The sequence below is a fragment of the Panthera uncia genome, unplaced genomic scaffold, assembly GCF_023721935.1.
Source record: "Panthera uncia isolate 11264 unplaced genomic scaffold, Puncia_PCG_1.0 HiC_scaffold_163, whole genome shotgun sequence".
In the NCBI taxonomy this organism is placed as follows: Eukaryota; Metazoa; Chordata; class Mammalia; order Carnivora; family Felidae; genus Panthera; species Panthera uncia.
Genome location: NW_026058283.1, coordinates 54,186 through 67,282, shown reverse-complemented (window position 1 = coordinate 67,282; position 13,097 = coordinate 54,186). Strand labels below are relative to the sequence as shown.

At 38.5% G+C, this 13,097-nt stretch overlaps 1 protein-coding gene across 2 annotated transcripts in view; it reads left to right on the top strand.

Annotated features, from left to right (window-relative positions):
- LOC125917260 (E3 ubiquitin-protein ligase NEDD4) overlaps positions 1-13,097 on the top strand; it is an 86,123-nt gene that overhangs the window by 59,639 nt on the left and 13,387 nt on the right. For both annotated transcript variants that reach the window (XM_049623517.1, XM_049623516.1), the window contains exons 9-15: positions 2,189-2,308; positions 3,794-3,994; positions 6,538-6,618; positions 6,840-6,894; positions 6,988-7,046; positions 8,094-8,159; positions 11,970-12,199. In XM_049623517.1, coding sequence (XP_049479474.1) covers positions 2,189-2,308; positions 3,794-3,994; positions 6,538-6,618; positions 6,840-6,894; positions 6,988-7,046; positions 8,094-8,159; positions 11,970-12,199 — 812 coding nt within the window. The remainder of the gene's footprint in view (positions 1-2,188; positions 2,309-3,793; positions 3,995-6,537; positions 6,619-6,839; positions 6,895-6,987; positions 7,047-8,093; positions 8,160-11,969; positions 12,200-13,097) is intronic.

The following is a 13,097-nucleotide window of genomic DNA, read 5'->3' as shown; positions in this document are numbered from 1 at the left end:
ACTGGTATCGGCAAGCTCCGTGGCCAGGTTGGGTGGAGTTCATCAGCCCTTTGCTCTCCTTTCCCTTCACACTCATGTCCACATCTACTGAGGCCCCTGCCTCCTTCTCAGTAGGGTTCCCAGCCGTGGCCTTGACCCAGGCTCTGACCTTAACAGCCTCATGCCTTGAACGTTGACTTCCCTTTGGCCTCCCCACCCCATCCCTTTCCTGACTCAACTCTCAATACTTTTGAGTTTATCTCCCCTTTACACAGCCCCTGCTTGTGTTTGAAACCAAATGAAAATGCCCAGGCTCCCAGCCCCCTCAGCCTACCCTCCTCCTCATCCACCGACAGGAACCTCCTGCTGCCTTCACCCCGTCCCTGCTTTTTCTTCAAAACAGGCGGCCCCCTTTCCTGATCCTCTTCCTCCTCTGTGTCTTATGCATTCCATTTCCCCACTTAGAATGTCTCCTCACCTTTTTCACCATTTGTAATTTTGAATGGCAGTCTACACATTAATTTTGAAAAGTGAGGATTGTTTTTGCTTTTATGGAAATTCCAGCATAGGGTTGCAGAGGCTCAAATTTCCTTGACCCAAGAGTGGTTCATCCATCTAAAAAGGTGGCCCTGCACGAATAGAGAGACACAATCCTGTGCTGAGGAAGGGTGGCGGGGGTGGGGGGTGGGGGGGCACATACCTGTGCAATTGGCCCAGTCAGTGGCCACTCTCTCTACAAGAGAGTGGATGCCACAGAAAGACTGACCTCACCAGCCTCACTCTCACTATTGCCATTTGCCTGGCTTCCTCCATTAGACTGGAGCCTGCTTAAGCGGAGATCCATGGTATTTCTCTCTCTGTGCTTTGTAATGTCCTCATACAAGGGAAATGTTGCATTTCTAATTGACTGACAGGCATTCATCCTAGAAACAATTTTAGTGCATCAAATGAGCGACAGAATCTAGAGGTGATTTATATTCTTCTGTACTTACATGTAGTTCTGTTTTTATTTGTACTAGAAAAGCAATTTCCATACCTTTTTCTTCTCAATATATCGATAAGGTTTTTTTAACAGTTTTCTTGAGGTATAATCTGCATACCATAAAATCCCCTCACTTTTAAGTGTGCAAATGAAGGAATTTTAGTAAAGTTCTACAGTTGTATGAACATCACCACTATCAAGTTTAAGAACCCTTCATCACCCCAAAAAGTTCCCTCAGTCCCAGCACCCGCTCCCAGCCCGGGTAACCACTCATCTGCTTTCTGTAGCTACACTTTTGCCTTTTCTAGAAATTTCGTATAAGTGGAATCATACAGTATTGTAGTTTGATGTCTGGCCTCTTTCACTTAACATGATGTTCCTGAGATTTAAACATGCTGTGGTTGAATATCTCAGTAGTTCATGATATTCTATTGTGTACATGTATCTAATACATTTCATTTACCTACCCACCACTATTGGACCTTTGTTAAACTGGGCAACTTTAAATTCCATTATTTTGTAGACTTAACAGCTCATCATAACTATGAGCAACGTATATCTAGCTCCCGTGTGTCTGGGGAGAGTGTATCTGGTGAACAGACCAATGATGGTAGTTTTTATGTATAAGACACATTGGGAAACCAGGCCAAACCTTGACGAATCCAAAAAGGAAGACCAAATTTGGACTATTTTAAGTAAATCTGGAAATAATCAGATCTCTTTGTTCATTAGTAATAAACTTGCAAGTAGCCACTCCCCAGCCCTTACAGAAAGAAGGCCAGGGCAATTTTGACTCAGCACACATGGGTGATAAATTCTGTAGTTAGACTACCTAGTTCAGATCTCAGCTCCATATTAACAATGTATCTGTTAGGAAATTACCCCAATTTTCTAAGCCTCAATTTCCTTGTAAATAAAAATGGGCTACTAATAGCAATTATCTCATTGAGATTTGTGTGGAGGTTAAATGACAGGATCTGTGTTAAAGCATTTAGTGTGTGGTTATCACTAGTGTCATGGTTTATTAATGTTGGCATCACTCTCATCATCGTGGTCTGTTCTTTTTTTTTTTAAGTAAAATGTTGTATACTTCATTTCATACACCTTAAAATATAATTTAAAACTCACTTCATTTTAAAGAGAGATAGCAGTGAGAAAAGGATGTGGTCCTTTTAAAAGAATTGCTTTTTAATTAATATTCAGTTTTCCTATTCTTCTTCACTTTAGCTTTTGCCTACTTCATCTGGATTACCACCAGGTTGGGAAGAAAAACAAGATGAAAGAGGAAGATCATATTACGTAGATCACAATTCCAGAACTACTACCTGGACAAAGCCCACTGCACAGGTACCCTGCAATCTATCTGTTAACTTGCCTTCTTACATAATTTAAGCCATCACATTCCTATAGAAGCTGTTACATCACTTTGTAGTATATACTGGATGCTGCTAGCATCTTCTAATTGTTTGCCGGCATTGGCTACCATTTCCTACAGAGCTCCAGTATACATGGTTACCACTGGTTACCATGTAAAACAAGTCCAACTGGGAATAAAAGGACAGATTGATGATCAAAATTATTTGGGTTGATTGGGTCATTTTGTTATTTGAATGCTTAAAGACCATTATTTTGTTAAAAGATAATCTTAGTGATGATTAGGACCCGTTTAAGAAATTTGTGACGATGACACTTTGTCCTGCCAACAGTAAATGCCTTTGGTGATATTTCCTTGTAAGTGTTTAGAAAAAAGTTTATTTTATCTTTTTTTAAAGTTTATTTTATCTTATCACCATTTCTCTTACTGAGAAATTTTTTAACACTGAAAAGTACAGAGAATAAACAGGCAAACACCCATCTTCTTAACACCCAGAATTTACCAGCATTAACAAATTACCATATTTGTTTCTAGACATTTTAATTCTTAAAATAAAATCTTACAGATAAAAAACTAAATTCATTTTAGCCAAACACTTGGTCCCACTACCCAGAGGGAACACCATATTAAGTCTGTTGGGTATTCTTCCAGTATTTATTTATTTATTTACTTACTTATTTATTTATTTATTTAGGCTTAAACAAACAGAAATTTCTTTCTCGTAGTTCTGGAGGCTGGGAGGCTGGGAGGCTGGGAGGCTGAGGTGAGAGTGCAGCATGATGGGTCCTGGTGAGGGCCCACCTCTGGGCTGCAGACTTCCATCTTCTTGCCTTGTCCTCACACAGTTCTTCCAGTCTCTTCCACACACTTACATAGAGAACTAATCAGTGCAAAGTAGTGCTTATGTTCCTGTGTTTCAAATTTTGCCAAGATGTCCTATGACATAACTCTAAATCTTTTTTTTGTGCAACGTTATTTTAAAATCCTATCCCTGCTGTTTTACATATCGATCCAGTGTGTTTAAGAACTGCCTAATATTTCATCATATGAATATGTTACTTTTCCGTTATCCATTTCTACAGTGGATATTTGCCATTCATTTTGTGTGCCCAGCATTCAAAGCCACTTCTACATATGGGGAATCCCCCACTTTGTGCGTTTTTTGGGCAAGCGGAGACAACCTCCTCTAACTGGCACCGTGGCTTCCCTTGCAGTTGGGTCACATCCCTCTGACCTAGCTTCCTCAGTACAGACTTGGACTGTGACCACCATCTTACTGCTCAAGAATTAGCTGAGAAATTATAAAAGTTATTTTAAAAACAAAGTTTGACAAAACATTTTAGGAGAAAAGTGAGTCTGTAGTGTTTAGATCTATGTTTGCAGGTTGTTCCCTTTTAACCGCAGCTATTTGTGTGTTCTCTGGAAAACATGACAACATGACTTAATTAATGTGCTAGGCCGCCGTGGAGACAGGTCAGCTGCAGCCCGGCCAGGGTGCCACACGCCCTCAACCACAGGTCCTCCCGAGTGATTCAGCACAGCAGGTGACCCAGCCAGCTGAAATGGAGCAAGGATTCCTTCCTAAAGGCTGGGAAGTCCGGCATGCACCAAATGGGAGGCCTTTCTTTATCGACCACAACACGAAAACCACTACCTGGGTAACTTTAATACTCTCTGGTTTGAATTTAGAACAACAGTCTTACCTCTTATGTACAGTTCTCCATAACCTTTAGGGTACATTAATATAACCTACATTTCCTACTGTTCATTTTAAGATATGCTGAATTCTTAACAGTATTATTTCTTCTCAAGATATATTTATGCCCATTTTTAATATTTTTAGGGATTGTCATGGAAACACACTTCCTGTTTTGTTTTTAATTCACTAGACATTAAACCTTAGGAAGATATCTAGTAATAATCCTTTACCTTTATATGTTGCTTTGTAGTTCCAAAGTACTTTTGAACCCATATCTCATTTAATTCCCAGAAAACCTTGGGGAGGCTAGGTAGAATAGTAGTTTTATTTGAAGATAAGCCTTAAAGTTTTATTGCAGTTGGTTCACCACTAATAGAAAACTTACGGAAAATCAGGAACAGATGACTAGATTTTGGTTAATTTACTTAAAAGACCCAAGTACCTTAATGAAACTAAAATATTTTAATAAATTATGTAATAAAATCATATTAAAACAATAATGTATATAAATTAACCCAAATAAATTGAATTTTGTTCTTTTTTCAGCAATTTGAATTGACTTTAATAACCTTTTTGAGCTTACCTTCCTAGCTTTAAAAAAAATATTAATAAATTAACACTGACAGACAGGTGCCAAAAAGCATGCTCAGGGCCTCAGAAATAACACGTGGTTTAGTTTAATGCCTCTTTAATTCAGCAGTTATTATTTAGAGAAGAACCCTATGTAGTGACACAATCCCTAAAGAGTAGGGCAAAGTACTCTGGATGGTTTCTGTGATGGAGGTGAAGCTTTAACACTGATCCTACTCTGAGATCTGAGAACTGAATATTGTAGCCTGGGAATGATAGGTTTTCTTTCTTTCTTTTTCTTTCTTTCTTTCTTTCTTTCTTTCTTTCTTTTTACTTTTTAATTTTTTTAAATATAATTTATTGTCAAATTGGTTTCCATACAACACCCAGTGCTCATCCCAAAAGATGCCCTCCTCAATGCCCATCACCCACTTTCCCCTCTCCCCCACCCCCCATCAACCCTCAGATTGTTCTCAGTATTTAAGGGTCTCTTATGGTTTGCCTCCTTCCCTCTCTGTAACTTTTTTTTACCCCTTCTCCTCCCCCCTGGTCTTCTGTTGAGTTTCTCAGGATCCACATATGAGTGAAAACATGTAGTATCTGTCTTTCTCTGCCTGACTTATTTCACTTAGCGTGATACTCTCCAGTTCCATTCACGTTGCTACAAAAGGCCATATTTCATTCTTTCTCGTTGCTAAGTAGTATTCCATTGTATATACAAACCACATCTTCTTTATCCATTCATCAGTTGATGGACATTTAGGCTCTTTCCATAATTTGGCTATTGTTGAAAGTGCTACTATAAACATTGGGGTACAAGTGCCCCTATGCATCAGCGCTCCTGTATCCCTTGGGTAAATTCCTAGCAGTGCTATTGCTGAGTCATAGGGTAGATCTATTTTTAATTTTTTTGAGGAACCTCCACACTGATTTCCAGATTGGCTGCACCAGTTTGCATTCCCACCAACAGTACAAGAGGATTGCCATTTCTCCACATCCTCGCCAACATCTGTTTTTCCTGAGCTGTTAATTTTAGCCACTCTGACTGGCGTGAGATGATATCTCAGTGTGGTTTTGATTTGTATTTCCCTGATAAGGAGCAACGTTGAGCATCTTTTCACGTGCCTGTTGGCCATCTGGATGTCTTCTTTAAAAAAGTGTCTATTCATGTCTTCTGCCCATTTCTTCACTGGATTATTTGTTTTTTGGGTGTGGAGTTTGGTGAGTTCTTTATAGATTTTGGATACTAGCCCTTTGTCTGATATGTCATTTGCAAATATTTTTTCCTATTCCGTTGGTTGCCTTTTGTTTTGTTGATTGTTTCCTTTGCAGTGCAGAAGCTTTTTATCTTCATGAGGTCCCAAAAGCTCATTTTTGCTTTTAATTCCCTTGCCTTTGGAGATATGTCAAGTAAAAAATTGCTGCGGCTGAGGTCAGAGAGGTTTTATCCTGCTTTCTCCTCTAGGGTTTTTGTGGTTTCCTGTCTCACATTCAGGTCCTTCATCCATTTTGAGTTTATTTTTGTGAACGGTATAAGAAAGTGGTCTAGTTTCAATCTTCTGCATGTTGCTGTCCAGTTCTCCCAGCACCATTTGTTAAAGAGACTGTCCTTTTTCCATTGGCTATTCTTTCCTGCTTTGTCAAAGATTAGTTGGCCATACATTTGTGGGTCCAATTCTGGAGTCTCTATTCTATTCCATTGGTCTATGTGTCTGTTTTTGTGCCAATACCATGCTGTCTTGATTACAGCTTTGTAATGATAGGCTAAACTATCATTTCACAGATGCAGCAAACGAAGTAAAAGTAGACTTTTAAAAGAGAATATCTTAAATATCAATTGGCATTAGAAAATATATTAACAGATTGACTTCCTTGATTTTAAAATTTGTGTGTGTGTGTGTGTTGTTTTCTTTATTTACTTTACAAAAAAAGGAAGATCCAAGACTGAAAATTCCAGCTCATCTGAGAGGAAAGACATCACTTGATTCTTCCAATGATCTGGGGCCTTTACCTGTAAGTTTGTAGAACTGCTAGCCGTCTAACTTGGCTGTCTCCAGCGTTTCGTATTTTGGAATACAGTAGTTCTTTCACAACTATAAGTAATGTTATTTTAAAGTGTTGATGCCTTCTATGAAGAATGGAATATGGAAATTAACTGTGTAACCAATGCTGGTTTTTTGCCCATACATCTAAAACCCTTTTCTAAAATAATTGAAATACATTCTTCATTATAGCCAGGATGGGAAGAAAGAACTCATACAGATGGAAGAATCTTCTATATTAATCACAGTATGTGCAATAGGATTTTTTATTACATTATTTTTTGTAGTATTGAATGTTGCACAAGTTAATAAACAACATGTTTTTTCTCACCTTCTTCAGATATAAAAAGAACACAATGGGAAGATCCCCGGTTGCAGAATGTAGCAATAACTGGACCAGTAAGTCTCTTTATATGGGTATGCTCTGATGGGATTGTCCTCTCACCTGTCTTTTCAAGGGTGAATGGTCAAGGACATAATCCTACAGACTTTGAGAGGAAAACACGTCTGCAATTCTGTCCTCTCCCACCACCCCCACTCCAGGTTTCAATGGTTTGAAAAGAGGTATAAACTCATTGTCCTTACCCTTTCAATACACTTAGGAGACTAGTGAGGAGACTAGGTAGTCAAATGCCAAGGCAGTCGGCCCCTGTCCTCAGGCTGGTACTTGCCACTGCCTGAAAGAGAATGTTGGCAATCCTCAGCAGATCAGAGAGGAGCCAAGAATGTGCCAGGGGAGAAAGTAGACAGCACCCTACCAACTCCAAAGGCATGTCTTGAACTTTTTGGTAGAAATTACTGTAAACACTGACATATAAAATACTTACATTTAAGTATAAATATTATTGTGTATGATGTTTATACTGCTCTTCAGTCAGTTTAATGATAAGAGAGTCATTTTCTTCTTTTATATAGCTACTTATTCCATTTTTAGTTTTGAGATCTTCATTATTTTCTAGTTCACTAAAACAAGTGAAATTGAATATCCTGTTCTTTCAGACTACTCTTTAGTCTCCATGTTTAGTCTTTTTAAATAATGGGTAAAAAAGGCAACTCCTCAGAGTTCAAGGAAAAAGTACATTTTTCAAATTGTTCCCTTAATGGAGAAATCACTTTGAAGGTCTCTTTAGAAATGGAAATTTTCATTTCTAATATTTCTCTACTTGGAAGAAATTTCCTGTTTCTGGCTTTTTGCATTTCAAGAATATTGCATGATGAAAATTACAGCCGTGGGAATTGCTGAATACAATTTAATCTTAAACAGAGAAATTAAAATTTTTAAAGTTTTGTATTTGTTTTTCTGCAAATTAAACTTTTTCTTTCCAAATATTCTCTTTTAATGCCTTTAACTTATGTTCATAAAATATCCAGAGGGGAACTTTTAAAATTGTTCCAGAATAAAAACAACCTAAACCTTTTTTATTTTTCCAAAATTTTCAACTCAAGGCAGTGCCCTACTCCAGGGATTACAAAAGAAAGTATGAGTTCTTCCGAAGAAAGTTGAAGAAGCAGGTTAGTTATATTTATATTGAGTTCTTGGGAATGATTGTTCTGTACACTGAAAGTGTGGGACATGCACTTTTAAAAGTAAAAATAGAGAATTTATTCTCTATTTTAACAACTTTGAATAGTTTCTTATGTGGAAAGCTTGCTTTTTCTTGACTACTCAATGTTACATGTCATTAGAGACCACAATTATATTGTGTTTCCTTATTTTTCAAGATATCTTGTAATATAGAACAATAGTATTAAAGTTTGCTCTTAAAGAGCTCTAACCTGGTTTCCTAGTGGGGTTTGTGGAGCTTGGGATTCAATCTGAGCAAGAGCAGTTCAGGAGATGATCCCCCAGCCTGGTCTCTGATTGTGTAGGAGGGCTCTCTAGATTCCTTTTCTGCTTGGACTGTTGTTTTCCAGTGACAGTTATTCATTCCCTACAACTTCAAATACAACCTACCTCTTCAAAATTTGAAAATACAACTGTGATTGAAACAGTGCTCTTGTTGCTGGTCTCCTTCTGCTTATCAGATGTGTTTAGTATACTTTTTTTTTCCATCACTACAAATTTAATATTTGGAACTAAACTCATCATCTGCCCATCTATTTCATTTCTGTTGGTGATGACCGTTTTGTAATGCCTTTCTAATTTGCTCATACTTTTCCCCTTTCCCTGCAGTTTAGGAATACTGCCACTAGGTGGCTATATTGGGTTACACTTTCTTGTGTTCTAAGCCGGAAGCCTGCTTTTCCAAAGATTCAAGATGGTGGGTGTGCTACCACAGATTTTTTCATCCAAAACTTAACAAAGAATGAAATATAATAGTTGTTTAGTGAAAATATTTTGTGTCTTAATTAAAGCCTAAAACATCAGCAACTTTTTAAACTCATCTTCAATACTGACTGTGTAAAAATTCCTCTGGAAATTTGTCTTCTGCTTCTTAAAATTCTTTGGGATATTAAGACTGTTGATCTATTGGTCTGGTAAATATTTTCACTCTTAATGAAAATGTGCTCATAGAATAGAAGCTCTAGCTTCTCCACTTGCCACTCTGAACTCTTTCAAATATATTACAGTATCTAACTGTTGATGTCTTCCAGGCAGCAGGAGATATGGAACAAAGCCTTCATAAACAGGTCACAGAACACAGAAACCACAATGAAAGCAGTAATACTTATTAGGCTCTCACTGCATATCAGACATTCTTCTTAGCAATTTACATGTATTCATGTAAAATCTATACTAACTGTATAAGGAAGGGACTGTTATTATCACATTTTGTAGGTGACTAAACTGAGGCACAGAGAGATTTGGTAATGTGATCAAGTCCCATGGTAATTAGTGGCAAAGCCAGACAAGTGGTCTAGCTCCACAGTCCGTGTGCTTGATCAAAATTACATATATTGGTGATTAAGAGAGAAAGTTACCCAGAATGCAACAAAGGCATATAAAGAGATAAAAACATGAAAGAAAGGTTAAGAAACATGGAGTTATTCCAGAAGGAGAGACTCAAGAGCATGAGGAAGAGTCTAAGAACCTGCATCCTTAGTTTATCAAAAAGTCCCTAGTAGGATTTAAAAAATAAAATTCGTATCAGACACGTTACAGCAAAAGAGCAGAACACAAAACAAATAAAAATGTTTAAAAACTATCGCTACAAAGCCCTGAGTTGTCTTTAACCTTTTCCTCTTACCACCTCGTTAGTTAGGAACAAGGGTGGCTAATCATTATTGAGCTCACCACGCGCCAGATACCAACTAAGCACATGAAATGCATTATCCCATTAAGTTCTGAAACAGCTCCATGGGATGACTATTATTATTGTCCCAACTTACAGATGAAGAAATTAATCCTAGAAAAGATATGTGAAATGGAGCTGGGATTTGAACACCAGACCCTGACCCCAGAATCCACACTCTGGTCCACTACTCAGCCCAAACAGGGAAGTTGCTCCTCCTGCCGTCTGTCTCTTCCATTGCCATCCCTCTCTCACAGGGTCTGTTTCAGGGTCCTTAACTGATTGGTGTGCCTCTTCTCTCTCCTTTTATTTTACCCCCCCAAAAATTTTTTTTAAGTTTATTTTGAGAGAGAGCACACAAGCTGGAGTGAGGGAGAGGTAGAGGGATGTGGAGAGAAAGAATCCCAAGCAGGTTCCACTCTGTCAGTGTAGAGCCCACTGTGGGGCTTGAACTCACAAACTGTGAGATCATGACCTGAGCTGAAATCAAGAGTCCAATGCTTAGCCCACTGAGCCACCCAGGCACCCATTGTCTCTCCTTTTAAAACCACCCTCTACTCCACCCCGTCAGCCTCTGAGAACAATCTGATCTTGCAACCCCCTGCTCAGCAGTTTTCCCAGTCAGCACCCCTGCTTCCTACACTCTGACCCCAGGTGACTTTTCACCTTCTCTTCTCACTGCAACCCCTTCCCTCCTTTCTGCTCCCTCTCACTGTTAAATACATGAGACTCCCCTGTGTGCTCTTCCCTTGGCCTGCTGCTCCTCAGGCCTTCCCTCCCTCTCCCTCTCCCTCTCCCTCTCCCTCTAGTCAGGACTTGCTCTTAAAGCCTCCCTTGCAATTAATATAGCTCAGTCTTTTAGGTCCCACCAAACATGGCTTATATCTTTATTATTAGCAGTTTTCTTACTCTTGCAAGTCTCAGGATTAGTAACATTTACATTTGTTTCTCACACGCAAACGGGATTATAAACTCCTTGAGGAAGGAACCATATCTTATACCACATTTTTATTCTTTTTACCTCCCATCCCCATTACCATAGCTACATAGCATGCGGTCTGGCCCAGAGCATGTGGCTGCCCAAGAGCAGGCCCTCAGTAAATGCTAGGCTGCACAGATGCCTAGTGTCTAGTCTAAAAGTGTTTTTCTCCAATATTGCCTTTATTTTTAAGTGCGTAAGCAGCAGAGGAAACTGCCTATATTATGCTCATATTGCTTATAAAAACTGCCTATATTACTATGTTTCTGTAGGGCTTTCCATTTTCCCTAAACATCTTAAGAGTGAAATTGATTTTTTTCCATTAGAATAAACTCTCTTGCCTTTTTTTGAAGTGACAAAATTTTCTCTTATGGGTTTCCACTTGCACATTGTTCACAAAGCACTCAAGAGTGAAATATTCATATATCTTTTTATAAAATTTACAGTAAGATCTGCCTAAAAGCATAGTTATCTACATTTGTCACATAAGAAAAGGACATACAAAGAAATCAATGAGACAGCAGAGACTTGAGAGCTAAGACTTTCTTAACTTCTGTCTTCAGTTTCTTCATCTATAAAATGGAGATTATATTAATAGCTTCTTCATTGTGTTGTTATGAGGAGTAAATGAGTTCACCCATTAAAATGCTGGGAACCATGCCTGGGACAGTCTGTAAATGTTAGTGCCTATTAATGAGTGTGGCAGGAGAGGCTCCAAGGAAGAAAGGTGGAGGTTGGGAAAAACCCTGAACCAACGGGCAGGCAGCAAATAGCAGGCATTGGCTAGACTGTAGGTCGCAGGATGGTATTGGAACTTAATATAGAAACGACTGCTCATGAAATGCCTTCATTGTGAGCATTATTGCCACTATCAGTAACTGCCTCTTCCAGTATAAAAATCAAAAGTCTATATTGTTATGTAATTAGAGAAAAATGTGTGAATTCTTTTATACCATAAAGGAAATATGAGGCGATATTCCTAGTCATGTGTTCCCTAATAAAGGGTCTTGGGCACAAGGTAGAACACAATGATTTTATTTCCATGAGAAATAAATTTGCCATCATGTTGAATTGATTTAAAGCATACGTCTCTCTTCTCTGGGTTTTCAGAATGACATTCCAAACAAATTTGAAATGAAACTTCGCCGTGCAACTGTCCTTGAGGACTCTTACCGGAGAATTATGGGTGTCAAGAGAGCAGATTTTCTCAAGGCTAGACTGTGGATTGAGTTCGATGGTGAAAAGGGATTAGATTATGGAGGAGTGGCCAGAGAATGGTTCTTCTTGATCTCAAAGGAAATGTTTAACCCTTATTATGGGTTGTTTGAATATTCTGCTACGTAAGTATCTTCACAATAACTGTATTCACAATGACAGAAAAAAAAATCACCTGGGTGGCTCAGTCGGTTGAGCATCCAACTCTTGATTTCAGCTCAGGTCATAATCCTGGGGTCATGGGATAGAAGAGCCCCGCATCAGGCTCTGCACTGTAGGTGGAGCCTGCTTGGGATTCTCCCTCTCTCTCTGCTCCCCTCCCCTGCTCGCTTCTCTCTCTCCTCCTCTCCCCTGCTCACGCCCTCCTTAAAATATAATTAAAAAAAAAAAAATGAAAGTAACAAAGACGTTCTATGATGCAAGGAAATGTGTGTTAAAATGTGCCAGAAAGGGGAGACTATAACTAATGTTGTTTCAGAAATAACTCTGTAAAAAACTGTGGTAAAATATGCATAACATGAGATTTACCATTTTAACCATTTTAAGTGTGCAGTTTAGCAGCATTAAGCACCTTCACAAGGTTGTGCAATTGTCACCACCATCCATCTCCTGAATTTTCTCATCATCCCAGACTGAAACTGTACCCATTAAACACTAATTCCCTTGTTCCCTGGAAGTCACCATTCTGCCTCTGTGTGAATTTGACTACTCTAGTTACTTCATTTAAGTGGAATCATACAGTATTTTTCCTTTTGTAACTGACTTATTTCATCAGCATAATGTATTTAAGGTTCATCCACAGCATAGCATATTTTCTTTCTTTTCGAGGCCCATTACATGAGAGGAATACCACATTTTGTGTATCCATTCTTCTATTGATGAACATTTGGGTTGTTTCCACCCTTTGACAGAAATGACTATTTTTAAAACCATTAAATCCAGTGGTCTAATGTGGTTCTAATAGAAGTAAACAACTCCAAAAAGAGAGAGCTAATTTATAATTATTTGTCATATTAAAATTTT